General features: G+C 39.5%; 1 protein-coding gene across 29 annotated transcripts in view; it reads right to left on the bottom strand.

Moving 5' to 3' along the window:
* The window catches only part of TRIP12 (thyroid hormone receptor interactor 12), a 153,631-nt gene that overhangs the window by 12,387 nt on the left and 115,602 nt on the right, over positions 1-25,642 (bottom strand). For 23 of the 29 annotated variants that reach the window (XM_051849049.2, XM_070070086.1, XM_070070091.1 and 20 more), the window contains 17 exons: positions 25,494-25,612; positions 23,980-24,187; positions 21,230-21,330; positions 20,793-20,967; positions 19,640-19,781; positions 18,410-18,601; positions 16,616-16,767; positions 14,086-14,258; positions 13,675-13,748; positions 12,827-13,026; positions 12,116-12,243; positions 10,827-10,978; positions 10,006-10,148; positions 8,876-9,032; positions 7,072-7,170; positions 1,072-1,186; positions 637-791 (listed from right to left, as the gene is read on the bottom strand). In XM_051849049.2, the coding sequence (XP_051705009.1) occupies positions 637-791; positions 1,072-1,186; positions 7,072-7,170; positions 8,876-9,032; positions 10,006-10,148; positions 10,827-10,978; positions 12,116-12,243; positions 12,827-13,026; positions 13,675-13,748; positions 14,086-14,258; positions 16,616-16,767; positions 18,410-18,601; positions 19,640-19,781; positions 20,793-20,967; positions 21,230-21,330; positions 23,980-24,187; positions 25,494-25,612 (2,485 nt within the window). The remainder of the gene's footprint in view (positions 1-636; positions 792-1,071; positions 1,187-7,071; positions 7,171-8,875; positions 9,033-10,005; positions 10,149-10,826; positions 10,979-12,115; positions 12,244-12,826; positions 13,027-13,674; positions 13,749-14,085; positions 14,259-16,615; positions 16,768-18,409; positions 18,602-19,639; positions 19,782-20,792; positions 20,968-21,229; positions 21,331-23,979; positions 24,188-25,493; positions 25,613-25,642) is intronic. The other 6 variants (XM_051849052.2, XM_051849053.2, XM_051849055.2 and 3 more) reach the window with 1 other exon arrangement.

The raw sequence follows: 25,642 nt of genomic DNA, 5'->3' as shown, positions 1-25,642 counted from the left end.
GCCAGTGCAGTGGCATCATGAGCTAAACTTCCACCTGCAACGCCCGCATCCCACATCAGCATCAGCTCAAGTCCTGGCTGCTCTTCTTCCAATTAAGTTTTCTGCTTGTGGCCTGGGAAAGCAGAAGATGGCCCAAGAAGCACTCGGGCCCTGCATCCACATAGGAGACCCAGAAGTTGTTCCCAGCTCCTGGCTGTGGATTGGCTCAGTTCTAGCTGTTGCAGCCATTTGAGGAGTAAATCAGTGGATGGAAGACGTTTCCGTCTCTCCCGCTGCCTGTAACTCTGCCTCTCAAATAAACAATAAATAATTTTTTTAAAGAATCTAACTATACCCAAATCTACTGTAGTCTCTACTAATATCCCTGAACTCCTGTCACTCAAGGAGTGGTTCACAAATTGGCTGGGCATCTCTGGGAGACAGTACAAAGATTCAGAATCTTGGGCAGGAAGACAGCCTCATCCCTGTCCTACTGAGTCAGAACAGATATTTCAAATAATTACCAAATAATTTAGGTGTAAATTTGGAAAAACCCCACTCTTTTAAAAAATACAGCGTTCACTATAGGGGACTGAGATACTTTGACAGATCACTTACACACCAAAACTGTAGGAACACAAATAATCCTAAACTTACCAATCTGAAATCCATGATAGCCTTGGCCATTAATTTTCCTAAGAATCGAAACTTCATCTTAACCTTTGCAATATGAGCTGGCTTAGCTGTCCTACCAAAGGGAAGTGCAAACAGGCCCTGGAGATTTTGAATGTACTTGGTCCCTTCTTGGCTTCCTGTAAGACAAGCAATTCATCCAATTTTCAACAGCATTCCCAAAATTAAAACAAAACCTGGTAAATAAGGATATTTATGAGATTTAGTGTTCTCAAAATTGGAGAACAGATCCTTGAACAAAGTTCACTAATGCTGGAAGAGTCTTCCCTACTCTTCAGTACATGAGAAAACAGAGGCTAACAGAAACTGGAGCCAGCTCAGTCCCCAATAAAGTTAACTACGTGTAATGAACTCCAGGGCCCAGGGCCTGCCTGAGTGGCACTGCCAGGCTAGCATTACCTTTCGGATTGCTCAGAGTTACTTCTTCGCCTCTCCAGAGACCCAGATCAGCTCTCTGCAGCTCCTGAGATACAAGTGCATAGAACTCCAGCGTAGGTCCAAGACCTGTACCAACCTACAGCAAAACAGAAGCAGAACAATTTTACATCTTAGAAATGGTGGTGCCTTCTTACCTGCCAAGCTCTTGGTAAGGCAGATAACAGTGACTGTGCAGTAGAGCTGTTTTCCAAGCTGCCCTTAGTGGATTTATTCCTTCAATCCTGGTCACCTGGAATAAGCACCAGAAACTCACTGCTTCCACTTCCTATGGCCTCAGCATTTTAAGTGAGGGTTTAATCTTCTGTACCTACACAAGTACTGTAATCACTCTGTATCTTTCCTTCAGGGAACAAAGTGGCATTTTCTGTACATACATTTTTATTTATTTGAAAGGCAGAGAGAATAGAAACAGACAAATGGGCAGAGTTCCCACATGCTGGTTCATTACCCAAAGGCCTACAATGGTTGGGCTGGGCAAGGCTGGAACCAAAGTCAGGAATTGAAAACACATCTCGTTCTCCCACTTGAGTGGCAGGAACCCAATGACCAGAGCCATTCCTGCTGCTTCCGATGAAGTTGACATCAGATGCAGGCTACAAACCCAAAACTCCTAACAGGGGATGTGACACGGGCATCTTGACTGTTGGGCTAAACCCTTACCCCAGGTAGGGATTTCTCTTTCTAAATATATTTCTAAATATCATTTTTAATATATATTCTATGATCAACTTTACTCAGCCATCAACTCCCTCTTCTTTGCTTTAACTTCCTGAAGGTCTCTGCTTTAGCACTGCTGATGTTCTACACCCTGATGTCACAGAATTCACACTGATCCTTAAAAACCAGAAATAGATAGCATTCCTTCACACCCTCCAAACTTTTACCAGATCATTCAAAGCAATGCCCAAGTTCTTACCAGGGCCCCGGGTCCTGCGTGATCCCTCCTGCTGCCGGCATCTCTGACCTGATCCTACTGCCCCACCTCTGCACACTGGGCTCTAGCCACACCCATCCTCCAACAGGCCAAGAACACTGCCTCTCAGTTTCCCCCCGACAGAAATGGCTCGTCCCACTCGAAGGTCATGTTAGACCTTCCCATCTCTACCCATAGGTTCCATCTTACTCTTCTTCCCCACACAGCCTAACTCATGAAGGCATGTGTGTCAGTTTCCCAAAACAAGAAGACAAGCTCCGTAATAGTGGCGACTGTATCTATTTTGTTCTATACTGAATCCAGGCGTGGGAGGAGTGGGGAAGAAAAAAAGAGCAGTAGAAAAAAATCTGCAGTAACATGTAGCATCCACCAGATGGCGCTTTACACCCAGGTAATTTCCTCTGTGAATCTCTGGCCGGTGGAGGGCAATAGAGCCCACATGAGCTGGCCAGCATCTTTGCAGACCAAGATCTTCAATTTGTACCAGTGTGCCCAGTCACTATACTAAAAAGGGAAGTACTCTGGTTCTATTGGTTTTTTTTTTTTTTTTTAATTTATTTCACAGAATTATAGACAGTGAGAGAGAAAGAGACAGAAAGGTCTGTCTTTTGTTGGTTCACTCCCCAAATGGCCACTATGACCGGCACTGCACCGATCCGAAGCGCTGATCCAAAGCCAGGAGCCAGGTGCCTCTTCCTGGTCTCCCATGTGGGTGCAGGGGCCCAAACACTTGGGCCATCCTCCACTGCCCTCCCAGGCCACAGCAGAGAGCTGGAATGGGAGAGGAGCAACCAGGACTAGAACCCGGTGCCCATATGGGATGCCAGTGCCAGAGGCAGAGGATTAACCAAGTGAGCCACGGGCGCTGGCCCGTATTGTTTGTTTTTAAAGGGGGAAAAGCAGAAAGATCAAGAAAAATGAAACATCTGATGAATTAAAACAACCAACCTTATTCTCTCAAAGCTACCCTTACAGATGAGCACTTACTACACGACAGGCAATGCTCTAGACACCTTGTCCAGTTCAGTTCTTCAACCATCCGAGAAGCAGAGAGGTGGATGTGTTTACTTGACACTGTTGAGACAGGGACCCTCCAAGTTTATGCAACTCAGAGTGTTAACAAAGCTAGTAAGTAGGTTCACCAGGCTACACAGCTCATTTTTCTGCCCTCTTAGCCATCCCAAAGAGATTGGCTCATTCTGTAGCCCCAATTCCTGGGGCTTGGGTGGCGTTCTGAATCCAGAGACTGGTTTCATTCTTCCCTGGCTTACCAACCACGCCAATTCAAGATGAAGTCAATTCTGATGAGACATTTTAAATTAAGGATTCATTCAGAGTTGGTTAGAAATTCTTTTTATTTACTTAATGACTTGCACCACTGAACTGGATTCACTACCTACACATCTATAAAGCCAATGCTTGGGGATGGGGTGGAGAGGGGCCGGGAGGAAGCTGCTCCTTCCCCCAGTGAAGTTTTCTCTTGGAATCTTTTCCAAAATCATTAAGATCCACCATGGGGGGATGGCGCTGCGGCACAGTGATTGTACTGTGGTGCAGTGGGTAAGTCACTGCCACCCACTGTGCCAGCATCCCACATGGGTGTGGGTTTGAATCCCAGCTGCTCCACTGCTGATCTAGCTACCTGCTGGTGCATCTGGGAAGGCAGCAGAAGATGGCCCAGGTCTTTGGGTCCCTGTACCACATGGGATACCCAGATGAAGCTTCTGGCTCCTGGCTGTGGTCTGACCCAGCCCTGGATGGTGTGGCCACTTGGGGAGTGATCTAGTAAATGGAAGGCTTCTCTCTCTCTCTGCCTCTGACTCTACCTCTGTAACACTGTCTTTCAAATAAATAAATATTAAAAAGGATCAAGAAAGATTAAGAAAAAAAACCTTCATTTCTGCATCAGCTATTCTATCCTAGTCTTTAGAACAGTCAGTATGAAGCCATTCTGAGCTCACTTAGGATTTCTGTAAAATGCATTGTGAACAGAACCACCCACCGAGTATGAGACAGGAAAGATATTCCTGGCAGGAGAAAAATATTTTGGAGTCAAAAAAAAAAAAAAAAAGTAGAAAGCATGTTTAAGGAGGTAAGAACACCAAGTTGGTTATAGCAGAGGCCATGTAGTATTGCGTATAAGAAATTTGGAGCTGAATCTTCTATCAACTACCTTAAACAGGATGGTTTTAAAAAGTTCCTATCCCAGTGATTAGGGGCTACCACCACTCCATCTGGACTCCTCCTATCTAACAACACTGCTATCACTAACCACCAAGACTATCACTTTGTTCAACTACCATCTCTTGATGGAAGATGGTCCTTCCACCTGCCCTCTCTCTTCCACTAAGGTCTAACTCAAAGACTTCTGTCTTAGGGGCCAGTGCTGTGGCTCACTTGGTTAATCCTCCGCCTGCAGCACCGGCATCCCATATGGGCACCGGGTTCTAGTCCTGGTTGCTCCTTTTCCAATCCAGCTCTCTGCTGTGGCCTGGGAGGGCAGTGGAGGATGGCCCAAGTGTCTGGGCCCATGCACCCGCATGGGAGACCAGGAGGAAGCACCTGGCTCTTGGCTTCAGATCGGTGCAGTGCCGGCCGTAGTGGCCATTTGGGGAGTGAACCAATGGAAGGAAGACCTTTCTCTCTGTCTCTCTCTCACTGTCTAAAGCTTTCTACCTGTCAAATAAAAAAGTAAATAAATAAATAAAGACTTCTGTCTCAGCAAGGTTTCCCCACATACCCCAGGACAGCATTCCTTGCCCCGAAACCTCTCCACCTAGCACTATACCCCACCTAAAACATTCACAGGAATTTGATTTCTGACAAAGGTGCTAAGATAATTCAGTAAGGGGAAAAATGATCTTTCAAAACATGGTACTGGAAAAGCTGAATAGTCTACATTTTATAAAAGTAAATAATAATAAAAGAACTGTAAATGTTGCTTGGTATCATATATAAAAATTGAATTAAAACAGATTATCGACTAAGAGCTAAAACTCGAACTTAAAAAATCTGAGACCATGGTTTAGGGAAAGACTTCATAGGATACAAATAGCCTAGATGTCATCAAAGTGAAAAACTTCTGTTCTGGAAACATTTTATAAGCAAATGAAAAGATAAATCACAAATTGGAAGAAAATAATAACTAAATATATCATAAAGGACTATTCATAAAGTACTTTTAGTTCAACAATAAAACAAATTAATGAAAAAGTAAGCAGACTTTCTAAACACTTATATAAAGAAGACATATGAATCACCAAAAATGAATGAATAGATGATCAGTGACTAGTCTCAGGAACTAAATTAAAATCACAAGTAGGTAGCACTATAATCCACCAGGAAAACTAAACTTAACAATACTGGGGACCGGTGCTGTGGCATAGCAGGTAAAGCCGCCGCCTGCAGCGCTGGCATCCCATATGGGTGCCAGTTTGAGTCTCCACTGTTCTAATTCCGACCCAGCTCTCTGCTATGGCCTGAGAAACGGCAGAAAATGGCCCAAGTCCTTGGGCTCTAGAACTTGTATGGGAGAACCAGAGGAGACTCCTGCCTCCCAGCTTCGGATCGGCACAGCTCCGGCTGTTGTGGCCATCTGGGGAATGGACAGCCACTTTGGAAACAATTCAGTATTTTTTTTTTTTTTTTTTTTTTGACAGGCAGAGTCAGACAGTGAGAGAGAAAGACTGAAAGGTCTTCCTTCTGTTGGTTCACTGCCCCCAAAAGGCGCACTGCGCCGATCCAAAGCCAGGAGCCAGGTGCTTCCTCCTGGTCCACCATGTGGGTGCAGGGCCCAAGCACTTGGGCCATCCTCCACTGCCCTCGCAGGCCATAGCAGAGAGCTAGACTGGAAGAGGAACAACCGGGACAGAATCCGGCGCCCCAACTGGGACTAGAACCCGGGGTGCCGGTGCCGCAGGTGGAGGATTAACCAAGTGAGCCACGGTGCCGGCCTATTTTCTTATCTAGTTGAAATATATCTTACCAAATGACTGAGATATTTGCCCAAGAGATATAAAAACATAGGCCTACACAAAGACTTGATTCCACTGACATTGTAGAAAACACAAAACTACATGAACGAAAAACAGACTGATTGATGGTTGCAAGGGGCTGCACTCAAAGTAAGGGACTGATTGCAATGTTGTCTGCATAAGCTTTTTGTGGTGATGGGGCTGCTATTTTGATGAGGTAGTGGTTACAGAAAATATGTATCTATCAAAACTAAGAAGCCTGTGTCAAGGTACAGTGCATTAAGCCACTACTTGGGATGCTCACATCCCATATCAAAGTGAGGCTGCCCTGCTTCCAATCCAGCTCCCTAATGTTCCTGAGAAAGCAGCAGATGATGGCCCCAGTACCTAGGTCCCTGCCACCCACATAAGGAAGTCTTTTTTTTTCCCAAATTGTGCAGTATTTCAGTAAACCTAATTTTTAAAAAAATTAGTTCAACCACTGTGAAAGTTGTTAGCTGTTTAAAAGTATCCTTTATTGGGGCTGGCATTGTGGCACACAGCAGGTGAAACAGCTGGCTGTAACACTGGCATCCCCTAGGGGCACCAGTTCCCGTCCCAGCAGCTCGACTTCCGATCCAGCCTCAGAAAAGCAGTGGAAGATGGCCCAAATGTCTGAATCCCTACCACCCACACGGGAGAACCAGATGAAGCTCTTGTCCTGCACCAAGAGCTGTTGTGGCCATCTGGAGAGTGAGCCGGTGGATGAAACACCTCTCCCTCTCTTTCCTGTCTCTTTTTCCAATTCTGACTTTCAAATAAATAAAGATTTTTTTTTTAATTCCTTATCAACCTAACAATTACACAAATGTACTCACGTCAGGAAAAAAATCTTCTTTTCTTATAAAGGTAAACCTCTGGAAAATGAACTTAGAATAAATCATCCAAGAGAAAATGAACAAATCTTAGTTTTTAGCTAACTTCTCTAAAATTTCATAGTACCAAGAAACTCAAATGACATTTCATCAAGAGCACTTGTCAAGCTGAACACCATCAGCAAACTCACGAGCTCACCTCATTTTCATACTGGATCTCTAACATGGCCCGGGAACTGCCCAGGTCCTGCATCACAGACTCGGCTTGTTTCAGCAGCTCCTCTCTGTTCACAGTGCGCTACAGAGAAAGCACAAATGTGAGGAAACCATGGGCTACTTACATCACACTTTAATAAACAGCTGACATTTTTTGAAGCACAAAGTAACGTCGTTGTTAAATTACTATTTCTATAAATGCTTAGCTCAAGACAGTTAAGAAGTAGCTGTATTGCTACAAACAGTAACAGCATTCTGGAATACATGAAAGAAATTTAGATGCAAGTGGATTACTAATTTATCTTGAGCCCATGCCAAATTCAGAAAATTCAGGTTGGAAAAGACAGGATCTCCGTTACTTTGCCAGACTGCAATTCCAGGCTGCAACTTCATGAAATCTTCACATTTAATAGTTAGATGATCGGGAAGCAGGTATGGAGATGGTAAGGTTGAACTGTTTCAACAGGTTCTAGCTTCCCTAAGTCCCAAATCTGGCACAGCTAAGTCCCAAAGACATGGGCTGATAGACTAAGTCTGATGGTTTGACTGAATTACAGGCTCTGGGACATGGGTCTAGTGGGAGTTTTTAGGTCAGTTGGGAGCATGTCCTTGGAAGGTACTTCTTGCTAGAGGGCTGGTTAATACGCTGAAGTCAGCCTAGCTTATTTGCTCTGCTTCCTGACACACCATGTTCCTCTGTACATGCTAGATCACTGTCATCCTCTGGCCTTACCATCCAAACCCATGGGAACAGCCCAATCTTGGACTGTGAACCTCCAAAACCATGAACCAAAATAAGCCTTCTTTGTTCTTAATTAGCTCATCTCAGGCATTTGTTATATCACCAAAAAGCTGACACAGCAGGTGAGACAAGTGAGCTGGAAACCCGCTAGCTCTGATCTACTGATCCCTGCAAGCAACACTACAGACCCCTACTAATGAGAATCAGATCCTGCTAGATTTCTGTATTATGCCAATATTACTGCTTATGGAATCCTAATTAGACAAATGAAGATAGGAACAGTATAGTTTGCTTTTAAGTATAATATCTGCTTTTGATTTTGTTTGTTCCTCATCATAAACATCTAAACTTTCATTCCCTTATGTCATTATAAATGTCTCTCATGAGATTTGAGAGAGAGAGGCTTTTGGAAGAGAAACTTAAATCTCATGTAAAAAGAGGCAGATGAACACAAAAATCCCAAGTAAAAGACAGTGCCATTAACAAGTGTAGGATTAGGCCAGGTCTTGCATAGAAATGGCCCAGGCATGGTGGTTGAGAGCCAAGATTAGAAACCCATGAGAGGAAGTCAGCCACACCAGGACTGACTGGTACACAGACATGAAATACAGGAAGGATTCTGCTCCAGTCTCTAACTGGAGTGATATGTTTAGAGAATGAAATGGATCTGATTAATTCTAACTATTACGTAACGAAGGAATTTTAAAAGGGAGGCTACAGTTTTGAGTTCCTGATTTAGAATGAAAAGGAAGTCGACAAGGTTCGTTCCTGGTACAAGAGTTATGGCAACTAAGAGAGAAAAAGGAACTATAGAAATTATTTCAGAAACTCAAGTAAAAGACCTATAAGAGGATATAGAAAAATATCAGACAGTCCAGTCCCAAGAGTTTGACAATATGGCAAGAATAGACAATCAAAAAGATAAACAAAGATGACTAATCTAGGCCTCTAAAACCAACAGGCATACTTAGGGGAGACCTCATTTCTAGTTTTCCCATTATTTTAGAAAGTTGAGTTTATTTAAATGCTTTTGGGAGAAACTTACTTTTTTTCTGTCCAATCTAGGTGCAACTCTGCTGTCTTGAGAATCAGACTGGTTGATTTCTGGGTTGGTATCAAGTAATCTTTGCATTGCTCGGTCCCGATCAAATGCAGTTACGTAAAAAAGCATTTGCCGAGTATCAAAAGGAAAGAAAAATGGGCTGTAAAAGTACGCAATATAAACTTATTATCTGGTTTAGAATCACAAGCCATTAAAAAAATTAAAGCCTACAACATAAACTTTAATAAGACACAGAATAATGATAAATATAACCAATGAAAATAGTAAAGGCAAATTAATTTTTCAGACTTCATAAATCCTACTGAAATTTCTAATTGATCACGTAAGTAGATTTCCAATGTAAAATTTGAAATATTTAAAATCCTACATTGAAGTTTATCCAAAACCATCTTTAATCTATGCCAAGATACTTAGTAAACATAACATGACTAGTGAAAGTTAAATTTTAAAACATGACCACCACTTACTAAGGCTGTCAACCCCTAAAGCTAGATGAATTCAGTGACCCCTGTTTGCCACATATATCAAAGTGTTACTACAACATGATTTTCTTCCCAATTTTAGGATTTCTAAGTCATTCAAAACTGCCAAAAGGCAGCTATTCACTTTCAAAGAATGAACCCTACAGTCTCATTACATCAAGACCCTACTGCTTCACGATGCATGATTTTGGTAGTCCCTGACAAAACTGCCAATAGTGCTTTCCTAAAAGGATCTGAACATTCTCTCTTCTAATATTGCAGACATGTCACATGGGCTAACAAAACTGAACACCTGAATGTCTAATGTTAGCGGCTACTGTATTATCCGCGTAATTTTAGAGTCTCCTGCTCAGGCTCAGAGAACAACAACTACACCCTTTGAGTTCAATTTTATGATGGCAGAGGATTTCACTCTCTTCAGCTGAAACACTCTTGCATACTTTTTATTTTGTATAAAAGACACATATTACAAAAAAGATACAGTATCAGCCCCACTAAAGACTAATATCTTTATCAAACACAACAATGTCAAACATTTCAACAGACCCATTAAACACATTTCTGTAATGAAATATATACAGACAACCCAATGATAACATCCTCAAGGCCACCATTATAAGTGATTCTTACCAAGTTTTTCCTAGCTCAGTAAGCCATGTAGGGATATTTCCTGTCATGATTACTAAAGGATCTTGAAGCTGCCTATTTGCTTTTGCTGTCAATTTACTGTTAATAAATTCACTAGTTGGAATAATCTCCTTGCACATTGCATTCTACAAAATGTTTAAAAAAAGAAAAAAAAAAAAGGTCAACACATAGTAAAACATTAGGACTACAATCACAATCCTTTATTCCCAAATATATGGAGAGTGTCTAGATTTCATCTACTGGCTTCCAACAAACTCATACAACAGAATTGTAAAGCTTCTCACTGAAGTGTCCAAACCCAAACAAAAAATAACCATAATATACTGCTGAATCTTCCCCTCCAATACAAACAGGCTACAGTACTGATTCAATTGCTGGTGTGGCAGCTAATGCTTCATGCAAGACCACCTGTTCCCCTCTTCCCTTCATTACGTAAGAAAAACAGTACACAACTTTTTACTTTATATACATTATTACTTCAATAAACTTTTAGTTAAATATACCCAAAGAATTTTAGTCAACAGGTAATAAATGCATGTTTAATACATTTCTAGTTAAACAATACTTTATAAATCTGCAAAGAGGAAAAAAATCAAGAATGTAAGCCATAATTAAAAAGAAAAAAAAAACAGTGTAGAACTTTCTGTGGGTGCATTTCCCTAGGCTAGGATACCTGCATTAAGCTGAATCATTGCTTCAGTTTCTAAAGCAACAGGAGATGCATCAATCACAAAACAGAAGCTCTAAGATGACATTCATAAACAACAGGTCATCAAAACTTCACAACAAGCAACTTTACTCACATCATACAAGTAATACCAATATCGACTGATGGCATGTAAAACTCGTAAAAGAAGGATCACATCTAATGACGGGTCTTCAAACGTTATATTTTCAGGTGGTGTGGGAATGAGGTAAACTTCTAAAGGGTTTGATACTGATGGACACACTCCATCTAGAAGGAAAAAAAAAAAAAAAACACTCAAAATTAAGTTTTGAGCAAGTTAGGAAAGGCTAAGCCAGTATAGTCAGCACGATCTTATCTTCCCTGAAGAATAACTAAAGGTTATAATTTTTAATGCTTAGTGTCTTACTAGAAGGACACTGACAACACACTTTTCCTTTTTTATCTTAAACATAAAACATCCAGGCTTAGGAAAATTTCACTTTCCTATCTAATACCCAAATAAGTATTATAAAGGAAAAAAACTGACTCATTTCCGTATTTCCTATACACCAGAAACAGGAGGAAACAAAAAAATGGCCAAAGAAAAGACAAACCCTTTAAATTTAAGCTGTCTAGGAATTTCCTGAATTTTATACACATAGCTTAAGACTGCCATACAAGATCCATAAATGCTCTCTAAACTATAAATCCAGTAAAAGAGATTTGGTTATTTATTTAGGACCAAACAGTGATAGTTTTTAAGTTGGATCCTCTGTTCTTAGAATTTAATTTAGGAATAACACTAAAAAACAAAGTCCAAACTGTTGCCATTTACTTTTTAGCACAAGAATGAAAATCACACCATCACTTCAAAAATTTTATTGAATTCTTCAAGTTATTATTTAAGTAGCAAAAGGAAAAAGACAAAGTATGCGTGCGTGTGAGACTCCCACCTGCTGGTTCACACCTCAAATGCTTGAAGTAACTGATACAATGTGTGGTTATTACTACCTGGCATCCCTTTTTATTCCATCCATAACAACTGCTACATTATAAGACTAAGCATTATCAAAAAACATCAAAGGCCAATCTGCCAGTGGCCAGCTACTGCCTTTAATTTCCTCTTTAGTGTTTATTTCTACTAATGACATTTTTTCAGTCTTCATGAACACATAAATTCTTAAAGAACTGAGAATAAAATTTTCCCACTTTTCTTTCCAAATTTAATTTTGTTGATACTTAAGTTTTCATTTTCTAGACACTAAAGTCAAGCACCTGATTAAAAACAAACTGTTTATAGTAATTTTATTTCTAAATTATATTTCAAAGGTTGTACTACTAGATATAAATCCCACCTTTAAAACCACGAAAACAGGAAGACTACTGCCCACGGCAATCCGTCTTCCCTTGTATGTATCATCTTACCATGCCATAACTCATCATGCTTTTTTGCATTTCTAGGGGAAGTTTTTGTTGGAGCTGTTTGGGCTCTTCCTCTTTTACCACCAACACAATCTTTATTACTTTCTTCATCCTCTCTCACAGGTTTGTACCTAAAATGGTAAAAAAGTATGTATATCACATGTAGATTTTAAAACTGCAGCTATCAAGGCAAGGGGCCAAACCACAGACACCATCCAGAGTTGCAAGAACTTCTGCAGGTCTACCCTCTGCATCCCTAGTCTGGATTCAGAGTTACCAACAGTGTGGTTCCAGAAGAGACCACCTTCCTGGGAGGGTCTGCCTGAGAAATTCGATCAAGAAACTGCTCTCTCCAAACAGCAGACACACAAAGACAATGCAGGAAATCTACAGACTCAGAGATACCCAACTTAATAGATAACAGAACATCATCTTATGAGAACAATTTCTTTTTTCATAAGATTTGAAATGATTCCAGAAAAGTACATGTAAATTATCCTAATTTCCCATGAATGGTTTCTAGTAGATTGAGGCAGAAGCTATATATTCAAAAGTATATGTAAATTATCAAATATTTGAAGTGATTTTTAATAACTGAAAGAATTTAGGGGCCCCTCTCCTTATAAAAGTCAGCCACTAACTTAATAAGGGTTCTAAAACACATGACAGTTTCAAAGTTTGTGAAATACCAAAAGAAATAATTTTTAAACTTGCCATATTGTATGAGTCTTTGTCCAAATACCAGCTCTCCCTAGGGGATTGCTCTCATCATCCGTGGATTCTCTTTCATCTTCCGCCTGTATACTGAACTGCCGGACTGCCTGATACACAGTCATGTTATATGGTAGCAAATGTTCTCCAATGTAAAACTGTAGCCTGTGTCTTACATTTCCTGAATTTAAGAACTGAGCAGCCTGAATAAAGCAAAGCAGAATCCATTTAGGCTACAGGTGCTGACTTTTACACATTCCTCGCCCCTTAACCTTGGGGAATATATTCCAAAACCACCAGTGGACTCTAGAAACAGAGGACAGTACCCAATCTTACACACATCGAGTTTATGCAGGGAAATGTTTGAGACCAGAAGTGTTTCTGATTTCAAAGTATCTGCATTTACAAAATCAGATATCTTGGGAATGAGTCCTGAGTCAGGACAGAAAAACTCATGTTTCCTGTATATTGGATTATATGCACAGCCTGCAGGGAATTTTCTATTTTTAGTGCACCAGTGTTTTGACTGTGACCCATCACATGAGGTCAGGTGTGGAACTTTCCACTTGTATTCTATCCGTGTTCAAGAAGTTTTGAATTTTAGAGCATTCAGGATTTCAGATTAGGACTACTCAATGTACATACCTATGATAAAGTTGAATTTAAGACTAACAACAATAATTAAAAAAAAAATGACAATTGTAATATGATAAGATAAAATTTATCTTAAACCTAAAAACTGCTTATTTATGGAATTCTTTTTTATATTTTCAGACTGTGGCTGACTAGAAGTAACCAAAATTGTGAAAATGCAGCCTGTATGGTACAGCACAGTGAGGAAAGCTCCTTACCAGAGACTCGTCTATCTCCTCATCTGACCCCTCGTCGTCACTGTCTTCATCATCTTCTCTCACTCTTCCATACCCTAAACACCCAAGAAGGCTGTTAAATTCCCAGCAAGGCCTGAACAGTCATTACATTAATACATTCTTAGAGAAACATACATGTAATTACATCCTGATTTATGAAGCAGAAAGGTCTAAGAAAACTGTCAATCCAATCACAATTCTGACAAAGTAAATTAGCGTATCATTCCAGTAGGCAGAATATCCAGATAAATTTAATTAAAAAGAACATAATTCCTACTATCTAGGATTTTGGCTGAAACAGCATGAAATGAGGAAATAATGTAACTGTCACTTAACATGAACTTCACACAAAATACACATGATACAAACACACAAAATACATCTGCAACATACCTCTGACCACAAGGTATCTCTCAATAGCCTGTACCAAAGCCAGGGGGTCAATCTTGACAGGTCCACCTTTCCACTGCTTCACATTTGCACAGTCAGGATGTCTCTGTAACTGGCATTTTAACTGATGTGTGTTGAAGAATTTTAAAGCCTGTGATCCTCTGTTGAGAGAAAAGCTCAAGATAATTTGTGAAAAAAAGTTATTCTATTATTTTCACAAACAATACACATACCAATTCAAATCAAAGATAATACAAACTCTGCAATTTTTAAGGCATAAAAAAGCACTTACCAATTCTGTAAAGTCATAAGGTCAAGTTATTTAGTAAAAGCTATTATAAATAAGAAATAAAACATGGGTGTGTATGCATGGTATGAAAATATGAAATCAGCATCACCAGGAACCCAGGTGAGCAAAAATTCCTCACCATAGATGCTTTGTTATTTCTCTGAAATAAAAACTCCTCAAATATCAACATGCTCATTTTTGCAATATATTCCCCTTTCCCATCAAATTCCATTTATAAATATAAAATCCTCTCCTTTTGACTTTCAAAGATGTCAGCTAAAAACTACTTTAAAAGTTAACCTTTAGGGGGGCTGGTGCTGTAGCACAGTGGGCTAAAGCCCTCGTCTAAAGTGCCAGTTCTAGTCCCGGCTGCTCCACTTCCCACCCAGCTCTCTGCTATGGCCTGGGAAAGCAGTAGAAGATGGCCCAAGTCCTTGTTCCCCTGCACCCACATGGGAGACCCGGAAGAAACTCCTGGCTCCTGACTTCGGATCAGCGCGGCTCCGGCCGTTGTGGCCATCTGGGGAGTGAACCAGCAGATGGAAGACCTCTCTCTCTGTCTCTATCTCTCTCTGCAACTCTTTCAAATAAATGAAATAAATCTTTAAAAAAAAAAAAAGTTAACCTTTAGGGACTGGCGTTTTGGCATAGTGGGTAAAAACTCCACCTGCAACGCAGGCATCCCATATGGGCACTGGTTCAAGACTTGGCTGCTCCAATTCCAATCCAATTCCTGCTGGTACACCTGGGAAACCAGCAGAAGATGGCTGAGTGCTTGGGCACCCTGCACCCGAAGAAGCTCTTGTTTTCATTTTGGTCCGCCTGTGACCATTTTGGCCATTTGGGGAGTGAACCAGTGGATGAAGATCTCTCCCTCTCTTTCTCATTGTCTCTCCCTCCCTCTCTCTGTAAGCTATGCCTTTCAAATAAATTGATAAATATATATATATAAATTTAACTTTTAAAATTTACTGGTACATACTTTTTCAAAAAAAAAAAAAAGGAAGAAATTTATCTATTTACTTGAAAGGCAGAGTTAGAAAGGGGGAGAGAAAAACAGAGACAGAGATCATCCGTCTGCTGGTCCATTTCTCAAATGGACACAACAGCCGAAGCTGGGTCTGAATGAAGCCAGGATTCAGGAGCTTCTTCCAGGTCTCCTATGTGGATGCAGTGGCTCAAGCACTTAGACCAACCTCCACTGCTATCCGAGGCCATTAGTAGGGAGCTGGATCATAAGTGCAGCACCCGGTACTAGAATCGGCATCCATATGGAATGCCGACACTGCAGGTGGAGGCTTAACCTTCTAGGCCAAAGTGCCAGCCCCTGACACACACTTTTGAACAAGGCAGTTTAACAGCCAGAGCAGTTGAAAGGCTCGATCAACAGTCAGATAATGACAAGCTGAAAACGTAGTGAGGGGGTATAGGAAAGAGTATTTCATTACATATTTATAAACATTTTACATAAACTTGAAAAAAAAATGAAAAGTCTGATAGTTTTCTGAAGCACAGTTATATTGATCTCTTATTTAATAAAATCTTCAAGAGTATAGTGATCACAGTGACGTGCACACTACACACTAAATTTCAAACATGCCATGAATGATTGCTTTATCCACCCAAAAAACATTTATGGTTTTAATTCGATAGGATTTTTAAAAATATTTTAAAATACATCAAAATGTGTATTTTAAAACCAAACTTTTGTTTTCTAGGCTTCCCATCAAAATATTCCATGAAGCTTGTAACACAATTGTTTACAGTTAATTCTTTCTGTAGTACCTCAAGAGTCTTTAGAACTATTATAGCTAAGAAAAAAACTAATGATTTTTATTAAATAGCAAAACTTCAAAATGAACGCATACTTGTTAAAACCCATCAAAACACAGATAATAACCACTTAACACTACATATGAAATGACAATGCACAGGACTTAAATTTTTACCCACATGATTTAAATTTTTACCCACATTCACAAAATTCTTAGAAGTCTTATATATTAAAATGTATTTTACTTAAGGAAAACTAAGCCTGTTATAACTTGCCAACAAAGTTACTGGGTTATACATCTTTAAAACATGGTGCGATTGTGAAGACAAACACTGGTACTTAATTTCTTCAGTTATTACAGAATAATGTTCTTTGGTAATCAAGACTTAACAAGACTTCTTGCCATTTTACCTCAACAATGTTAAGCAACAAATCCAAAACCCAGGGTATACACAGGCAGTGGTCCTTACCTGCCTCCCGTCCCATTTCCACTAGGGAAATCATGTACTTTGACTGGAAACTGTTCCATCTGGCTGAGGCAGTTGTTCATTTTGTGAACTAACGCCAACAAAGGTGCATTTCCCACTGGTTCTACTCTTCCAATTGGCTCTTCTCCAGGAAGCTAAAGACACAAATAAAGCAACCGATTAAGCAAGGACTTTCGAAAATGGATCACTCATCAATAAGAAAATGTAATAAGCAGATTTATGAAACACTCTACTCATTTTTAACTTTTGTGATAGATCTGTTGGAACAATGTTTCCAAAGTATTACAATGATGATATTTTTACGTAGCTCACCCTCCCTTATTCACAGAACCTATATCCAAAAGGCTCCAAAAAACATTCAGTCATTTGGTGGCAAAACCCGATCCATACAGGTATGAGGCTATTTACAGTCTGTATTTGTCTGCTTTCCGTAAGAATATTCATATGCTGTGCTGCAAAAATATGTGATGGGTGTAACAGAGCTGTTCAGAATCCATCAGGGCACAAACCCTTCTACAGAACTCTACCACCACCCTAGGAGTTGCAGACGAGATTACAGATATACACATTATCTTTTAAAAATTATTTACTTATTTGAGAGGCAGAGAGACAATGCACTTCCATCCAATGGTTCACTCTCCAAATGTACCCTACAGCCCTGGATAGAGCCAAACACAGGAGCCAGGAATTCAATCCAGGTCTCCTATATGTGTTACAGGAACTCAATCACTCTAGCCAATCTGCACATAATCTTAAACATGACCTAAGACTATACCAATACTCACACACATCTGCTGAATCTCCAACAGACGTTAGCTCTGCTTTAGCCAGCCCCGTAAGTTATACTAAAACAAGCAGTACTCAAACACCTGCAAAATTTGCTATGGCATACTGAAGTACTGTTAATAATACATAAGAGTTACCCTTTAGCCCAAGGGGTGAGGAATCTTTTTTCTGCCAAGGGCCACATGGATATTTATATCATCAGCAGGCCATACAAAATTATCAACGTAAAACTAGCCTACTATAGATTTATTCAGTCCCACCTGCAGTCGCCTTGGCAGGGCCAAACCAAATAATTCGTGGGCCTTACTCAGCACAGGGGCCAGACACTTCCCACCTCTGCTTTAGCCATGTCACATAGATAATTCACACACTTTCTCAGGGATACCTTCTCTTAGGTAGTTGTAAACAAGGAGAATGTTAAGTCAATAATGTTCAACAGCATTTCAATAGGATGAAGAAGAGAAGTGATTCTGTGGTTCCTAGCCTTATGAGTCACATTAAAATGATGACTACATTCCCTTGAATAGAACCTGTTAAGGCTATTTTATATAGAAAATAGAAATATGCAGATCTACCCTCTCCTATGTCTATAGCTACATTAGGTCTGTTTCCCTAAAAGAAGGTATTGCGAAATGCAATATATTTAAAAATTAATATTGCAAATAAAATAAATTCAAAAGTGAGGGACCACTATCACAGTAGAAAAAATTTCCAGATACTCAGACTGTAGAATTTGTGAAATGGACTTGATTTTTAATCACTGTTTTAAAAACTCTATGGTTTTATACAAAGAAGTCCAAGGAAGCCAACTGTGTATAAGCAAATGAGGAACTTTCAGTATGTGGACCAACACCTCCTAGAAATGATTACCAGAATGAAAACATACATTAGTGAACACGGATTCTTACATGACATACACCAACATTTTTGGATAACTTAGTGAATATTTTTTCTTACACTAAGATATGCAAGCATTTTTAGATAACTTACTGGAGAAGAAAAAAATACATGAAGAAATCTCTTTAATCTGATCTCTCTGCTCACAGCATCTTTTTCACTTTTAGATGTCAAGTAAAGTAAAAGCTGCTTCACGAATCCACTATGTTGGATTTCAAATGATGAAACATCTGATTCCGAGACTATGCTACGAATTTCTACAAGGCACTCAGCTCCACCATCCACCTGAAAGAGTTGGGAATAATATTTCTTTATTAATTTCAACACTTACTAAAGGCACAATTTCACATTTCCCCAAAAGGCCTTTAAAAAATAAGGGCAGAATATGGAGACATTTTATAACATTTATCTTTTCACATCTGCTTGAAAGGCAGAGAGAGAGAAAGAGAGAGAGAGAGAGATCGAGATCTGCCATCCACTGGTTCACTCCCTCAAATGCTGGCAACAGGCAGGACTGGATCAGGACAAAGCCAGTAGCCTAGAAGTCCATCTGTGTTTCCCACATGAGTGGCAGAGGCACAAGCACTCAAGCCATCATCTGCTGCCTCCAAGGACGCATCAACAGAAAGCTGGATCAGAAATGGAGGAGCAGGACTCAAACCAGCAGTGCCTCTAAATGGGAGAGAGGCTTCCCAAATAGCAGCTTGACCACTGTGCCACAAGGCCCATCCCAAGTGAGTGCTATATTCCTATCTTTAGAAAATACAATCTTTCACACACACACACACACACACACACAATTAAATGCTTGGTAACAAAAAACAGGTATCCATAATTACATCAGGAAAAAACTTCTTATTCAACAATGTATTATATAGAATATATATAATATGATTAAAAATATGAATTGAAGAGAGGCTGTGAGAAGATAATAATAGGTGTGGCTTTAAATTAATATATTCTAGGTAATACTAGGTGTGGCTTTAAATTAACACATTTCAGGTAACCAAACAATTCTGATATATTTAGTTGAAGAGGACTCATAAAACAGGAAACATGTCTGAGGCCCATTTCTGAAATGACCATCTGTCATGAAAGGCGGGATGGGAAAGAAACAAAGCGAGGACAAGAGCTCCAGTGTATTTAATGCTCCAGTGTATTTAATGACAGAACACTGAACCACGGCAGTCAAGACAGTGTAAGAAACATCAGTGCCTACAGGATGTTTGCTGAAAAATAAAGTGAAAAGCTAGAGTATCAAAGAAACAAACAGCAAGATGAAGGAAACTGAAAAGGCCTAGAGAGATGCATGAGACAAGGCACCTGGAGGTTGAGTTGTTCAGTTGCAGCACAAAGTCTCTGGAGGACATTCAGGGCAGGGTTGCTCCCATCCATGTTCTCAGAACTGAAGTAACGTTCTACAAATTTATGGGCCTGTTCCTTAATCCAACCTTTAATCTTTTCCCTATAACAAGAAAGGAACCCAATTATAACTTCTGACCAAAAGCAAACAGCTGCTACATTTAAAACCCTTTTCGGACTATGCTTACAACTTAATAAATTCAGATTCCATGTTAACCAAATTAAGTTTCATTTTGAAAATGGGCTAAGTTGTATCCAGAGAACTGTTCAGGTACTTAAAATACGCTTCAGGTCATTACATGAGTAGTAAACAAGATGTTCTAATGTCTAGGGACCCTACAATGGAACAGTTTCATAAGCTTCATCCAAATATAATTTTACAGAATTGTTCTCTGAAGTACAAACATATTCTGATTTTCCTTTATTTGTGTTCCCTGGACAGTAGAAGTAAAGAGCTATAGATCAAAAACAGGCACTAAGACAAACGAGCCTAGGCTGTGTAAATCACCAATACTGGTGACCTTCTGAGAAACACACACATATTTGCTTAATGATTTTTAACTGAAGTTCAGAAAAACAACCAAACAAAAAAGCATGTTTATTTTCCCAATGACATTTGATATTTTTATTTCATATTTACAGAGAAAGTAATTCATGTTAATATGCTACATCCTGGGGCAAGAAACAATTCCCAAAGATTTTAAAAGCTGTAAATTTGTGCGAAATAGCTTAACTGACAGAATCCCAAGTTCTAATAAAGGACTCTCCTCTGAAATCCCTAAATCACATCATAATACATAGGGAAAATTATCATGGAAACACGTGGACAGAAAATGTCAGCTTTGCCTTGTCCACAACAAAACTGAGGAGCAGGTCCTGTTTGGTTTTATACATATGAGCTTTCAAACGTTAAGACTAAAACATGAGGACAGAGCCTGAGGCACACATCACGAAGGCAGAATCCACCTGACTTGAGCTATGCCACACCTGAGAACAAAGTTAAAGTTCTGCAGGCCATGCAGCACTTCCATACGATCAAAGTGCTCACTGAAACGATGTTAAGTTTTTCAATATGGGAACAGAAGCAGGTAATACAGTATTCCCTCTACATCACCTATTATTGGATATAGTGTCCTTTGCAGCAGCCCTGGCAAGACCACTAACTCCTGCAGTCCGTGCTGGCTCGATATTGTTGCTGTTGGACTGTGCGCTGAGTCTTCCCCATGTTTTTGGATTCAAGCTTGCCAGGAAAGAAGATTTAGGTGACTGAGTAGTGGTGGGGCTTTTAGCTATTAGAAGAAAAGACAACTACAGTTAAATACTTTTAAACTAACTAATAGAAAAAACAACTAGAGTTATTTTGCCATAAAAAATGAAAATCAACTTGAATTTTAACATTAACATTCTTAATAATTAGCTGAAAGAACTAATACTGGGTCTTCGGGAAACTCAAGTATACTTCAAACGCTATCAGCACTTTTACCGAAGTACATTTCTGCAGCTGCTGCCCCTCGCCCCCTCGCCCGTCTCCCCAGTTTCACCAAGAGTTACCTTGATTGTCTACTTTGTCGTCATCTCTTGGAGGGGAGTACTTTGGCCTTCGTGGTCCTCGTTTTGGCAGTCGTTTCCTCTTTAGGACATCACTTAATCGACTGCTCCATGGGAAAATACAGGGCAAGTTTAGTAACTGCCACTGATTTATATGTACAACAGAATGGCTCAAACAATGAGTCCTAAAACATTGTCACAACAGAACATTTTTCACTTAGTGATTATCATGCTGACTCTGTGCCAGTCGTGTTCCAGAAGTATTCAGGAAGTAATTAGTTAAAAAATAACCAGCTATTTGACTACACAGGAATATTAAAATTAAAGCCACAGGCAGGTGTTTGCATCATAGTTAAGGTACCAACTGAAACGCACTCTTATCACAGTGTGCACTCCTGATTCCAGCTTCCTGCTAATGTGTACCCTGAGAGCAGCAGGTGCTGGCTGCAGCTGACTGGGTCCATGCCACCTCCATGGGAGCTTTGGCCGCGCCCAGCCCTAGCTGTGGTGGATATCTGGGGAATGAACCAGTTAATGGGAAATCTGTATCTCTGTCTCTCAAATAAAAATACATAGAAATTAAAAAAACCCACACAAACAGCATTTGCTCTTTAGTTTTCTGCCTTCAACTATACTATAAAAAGTAGAATACAAATCATACAAAACAAATACACAACAAACTAAGCAAATAACCCCATGTAACCAGCAAGTAGAAAGTGTATGTTTAATTTAAATGCCGTATTTCTTCCCAAGCATAATTGTAACAAGTAAAATATATATATTATCAAAATACTTGCTTAACCACGCACAAGATACTATCAAAAATAACTCCATGGTGTGGCAATGGCAACATCTTAAATGAATGCATTTCAGTACTTGCTTAAACCAATATACAAATCTAGTGGTGATATGTGAACAATTTGAATCTGAACCATATAAAACAGAATGTCTGTAGCCTCTGTTCTAAATACTGGATGCAGTTTGAAATAATAATAGATCCTGAGACTAACAAATGTACATAAGATTAAACAGATGAAAAAGCTGGTTCACTTGGGGTATAGCCCCAAGAATAAAAGTTTTAAAATTTGGAAAAAGTCTTCCAACATCTGACATTTCTATGGAATAATGTATTTAAGCTCATAAACTTAATAATCAAAACAAATTAAATTTTAAAGGATTAACTTAACAAATTTCCATTTTTAAATTAAATATGAACTTTTTCCATTTTCGATCATACTGAAAATACGGAACCACCGAAACCTCAGAAAATACTTTAAAAAAAAAGGTTCTTCTTTGAAAATCAACTGTTGGACTCTATAATCAAATCCGACTCTGTGACTTAAAGTAGCACTCCTCTGAGCTGCAGCGCAACTCCCTGAAACTCACTGAATGCCTGTATTGTCTCGGGCAGCATGCCTACTCTATACAGCGAAACTCTACAATAATGCAGGGCTACTGCAAGCAGGTGGAGGGTGGAGAGGAGCTATGGAGGAAGAGGAGTGGATGCCAAAGCTGGAAGGGACAATGACAGACAAATGCAACCTCAAAAGCAAATAGGCAGACAATTCCCAATATTCTCAGGTTCCATCTCCAGTCTGGGTCAATAATGTGAGTACCACCTGCAATCAGCAGCTTCCTAAAATAACAGCCACTGTGCCCGGAGTCCTGGCCAGAAGTGCTCAAGTTTCTATCTAAGCTAGAGTAGACAACTGCCACCAGGTGGCACCAAAAGCAGCCACCCCCACTTCTCAGCTGGTAACAGGACAGTACTAAGTTTCTAAGATTAAATTCCTGAATTGCACTTACTGAAAATTGTTATGGTTTACCAACATCTATTTCAAACATAAAAGGGACAAAAAGGAGTCTTACACTGCATACATTTTGAATTTCAGGACTGAATATACTTTATTATGTATCATTCATGTAGCAATATTGTCTAATAAAGAAATAAAAATCTTTTAGAATATGATTTGTTTCTTGACAACAAAATGAAAACCAAAATGAAGGTTTTGGTACAGTGCAACAGAGATTAGGGACCGGCACTGTGGTGTATGTAGCGGATAAGGCCACTGCCTGCGGCACCAGCATCCCATTTGGGTGCCAGTTTGAATTTTGGCTGCTCCGCTTCCAATCCAGCTCTCTGCAATGGCCTGGGAAAGCATCAGAAGATGGCCCAAGACCTTGGACCCTTGCACCCATGTGGGAGACCCAGAAGAAGCTCCTGACTTCAGATAAGTGCAGCTCTGGCTGTTGTGGCCATATGGGGAGTGAACAAGCAGATGGAAGACCCACCTACCCTCCCCCCCGCCTCTCTGTAAAACTGCCTTTCAAATAAACAAATCAGCCTTTAGAAAAAAAAAAAAAAGAGCTGATAAATAGACACAAGAGATTCACTTCAGTAACTTCCACTTTTCTCCTTTACTAAGAACAGAAGAGTTGTTCCACTTGACAAATTAGAAGTCAGGTTTTTGTGCCTTCAGTCTAAAACTTCTAGTTTTCAATATTTTTCATTGTATTACTATCTGGATGTCTTAAAAGTGTAGGTATGTGACAATACACCAATAATCACAAGGATCTGGTATCAGAAACAAGGGCTGAAATAACTGCTACATTTTGCTCACTTAGACAGCTAAAGTAAAAACAAAGAAAAATATAAATCACCCTAATATTTTACTGTTACCCCTTGTATGAGTCTCAGGAATCAAAACCCAGCTAAAAGCAAAGAGAAAAGTCACAGCCAAGCTCTCACTTACCCTTGAGGGCTCAGATCTAGAGAGTCATCTCTGCTGTGCTGCAGGCTGGGTGATCCCAAGTCAGCCGTGGCATTAGTGGCAGCTGTAGCTGTTGCACTGCTGACCGACGTTGTGGACCCCAAGGATCCTGATCCATTCGTACACACCTTTGGTGGACTTGTCAACAAAGCCTCGGATTCCGCTAGGTGTTTTACCTGGTGCATTACACCTTCAGAGCAATGGAGAAGAGAAGGAGTTGGTTTTAATCAGGAGTCAGGACTGCCTTCTGCCATTACAAAATTCCTAAAGGCTGACACTGATATATGGAAAACGAATGAAAAACTGCTGGCTTGCAAGTCATAATTTCCAAACTGACTCCAATCAGAAAAACAGCATATTTCAAAGTAAAAGATATTTACAATGAATGTATTCTAATAATCAAAACCATATCATTAAGTTTAATAGGATCACAAGGCAAAGTCCTACTCAACTTCAAAATACCCACTATAAAAACAATAATCAATTACAGAAATACAATGCAACACCTTGTGGTACGACAGCCAGATTAAGGGAAAAAATTTGGAGTTGTTAATTAAATTCAGATGGTACAGTAAAATTGCCACCAAAAAGAAGCTACTAAAGGATAGCGAATGTCACATCCTTCAACAGGTGTAAGAAAAGCAAAATAGCAGTTTGTAAGACAAGCTCTTATCCACAACATGGAAATGAATTATACAAGGGTGGGTTATCCATAACTATGGAAAGGTACGTATACAAGAGAGCGTTAGAATTCAGCATAAGAACAGCTGGGGAAAAGGACAGAAAGTAGATCACACGAAGAAACAGGATTTTTCATAAAGCTAAGGGATTGAGAGGTAACCAAAATAATTCCCTACCTCTGCAGACATTAATAGCCTAAAAAAAACAGAAGGACTATAAAGAGATTCTGATAAAGAATACCCTGATCAACTAGTTAATATCTTGACAAGATTAAAAAAGAGAAAACCCCTGAATGAGCTATACAGTTTCATTTCTGAGGTCTTCAATACAATGAAAAAAGTACCAAGTGTCCTAGTTTGATTTCAACATTCAAGCACCTTTAACTGAAGAACTAGACAAAATGCAATCTAAAAGACTGCCCCAAGCTTCAAAAAATTCCATTAACTATACAATAAAGGCTAAAATGACCTAACATTCTAACTGTTCTCATCTACAGACAGACACAATTCATTGGGAAAGAAAGCAACCTGTGACGTTTGGGAGAATCTTTATGTGTAGCCAGATATGACCCATATTAAAAGAATCCCATGAGTGCTTCTGGCTCATAAACACCCAAATCATTAAAAATTTCTAATTATTCATTAACTAACAGTGAATCTCATATAAACTATACTAACAGACTTATAAAAAAAAAAAACTCTATGTAAACTTAAGCTGTAACATGTAAAGGTCTTATCATGAAACAGATAAGCTTTGTCTAAATCTGCACTTTTAATTATCTAAATGACTCAATTTATTATCATGAATAACATTACCTTCTCTTCTGAAGTAAACACTAAAAATATCAGATAACTTCTGCATTAAGATTTCTGCCATCTGAAGTGCTCCGACTACTATCTTCAGGTCTTGGCTTGATAGCATGGAAGCAATATGACTAAAAAAGAAAGCATTTACATATAAAATT

The sequence above is a fragment of the Oryctolagus cuniculus genome, chromosome 3 (genome assembly GCF_964237555.1).
Source record: "Oryctolagus cuniculus chromosome 3, mOryCun1.1, whole genome shotgun sequence".
NCBI lineage: Eukaryota > Metazoa > Chordata > Mammalia > Lagomorpha > Leporidae > Oryctolagus > Oryctolagus cuniculus.
The sequence above is the reverse complement of the archived record's forward strand: the minus strand, read 5'-3'. Positions and strand labels throughout refer to the sequence as shown.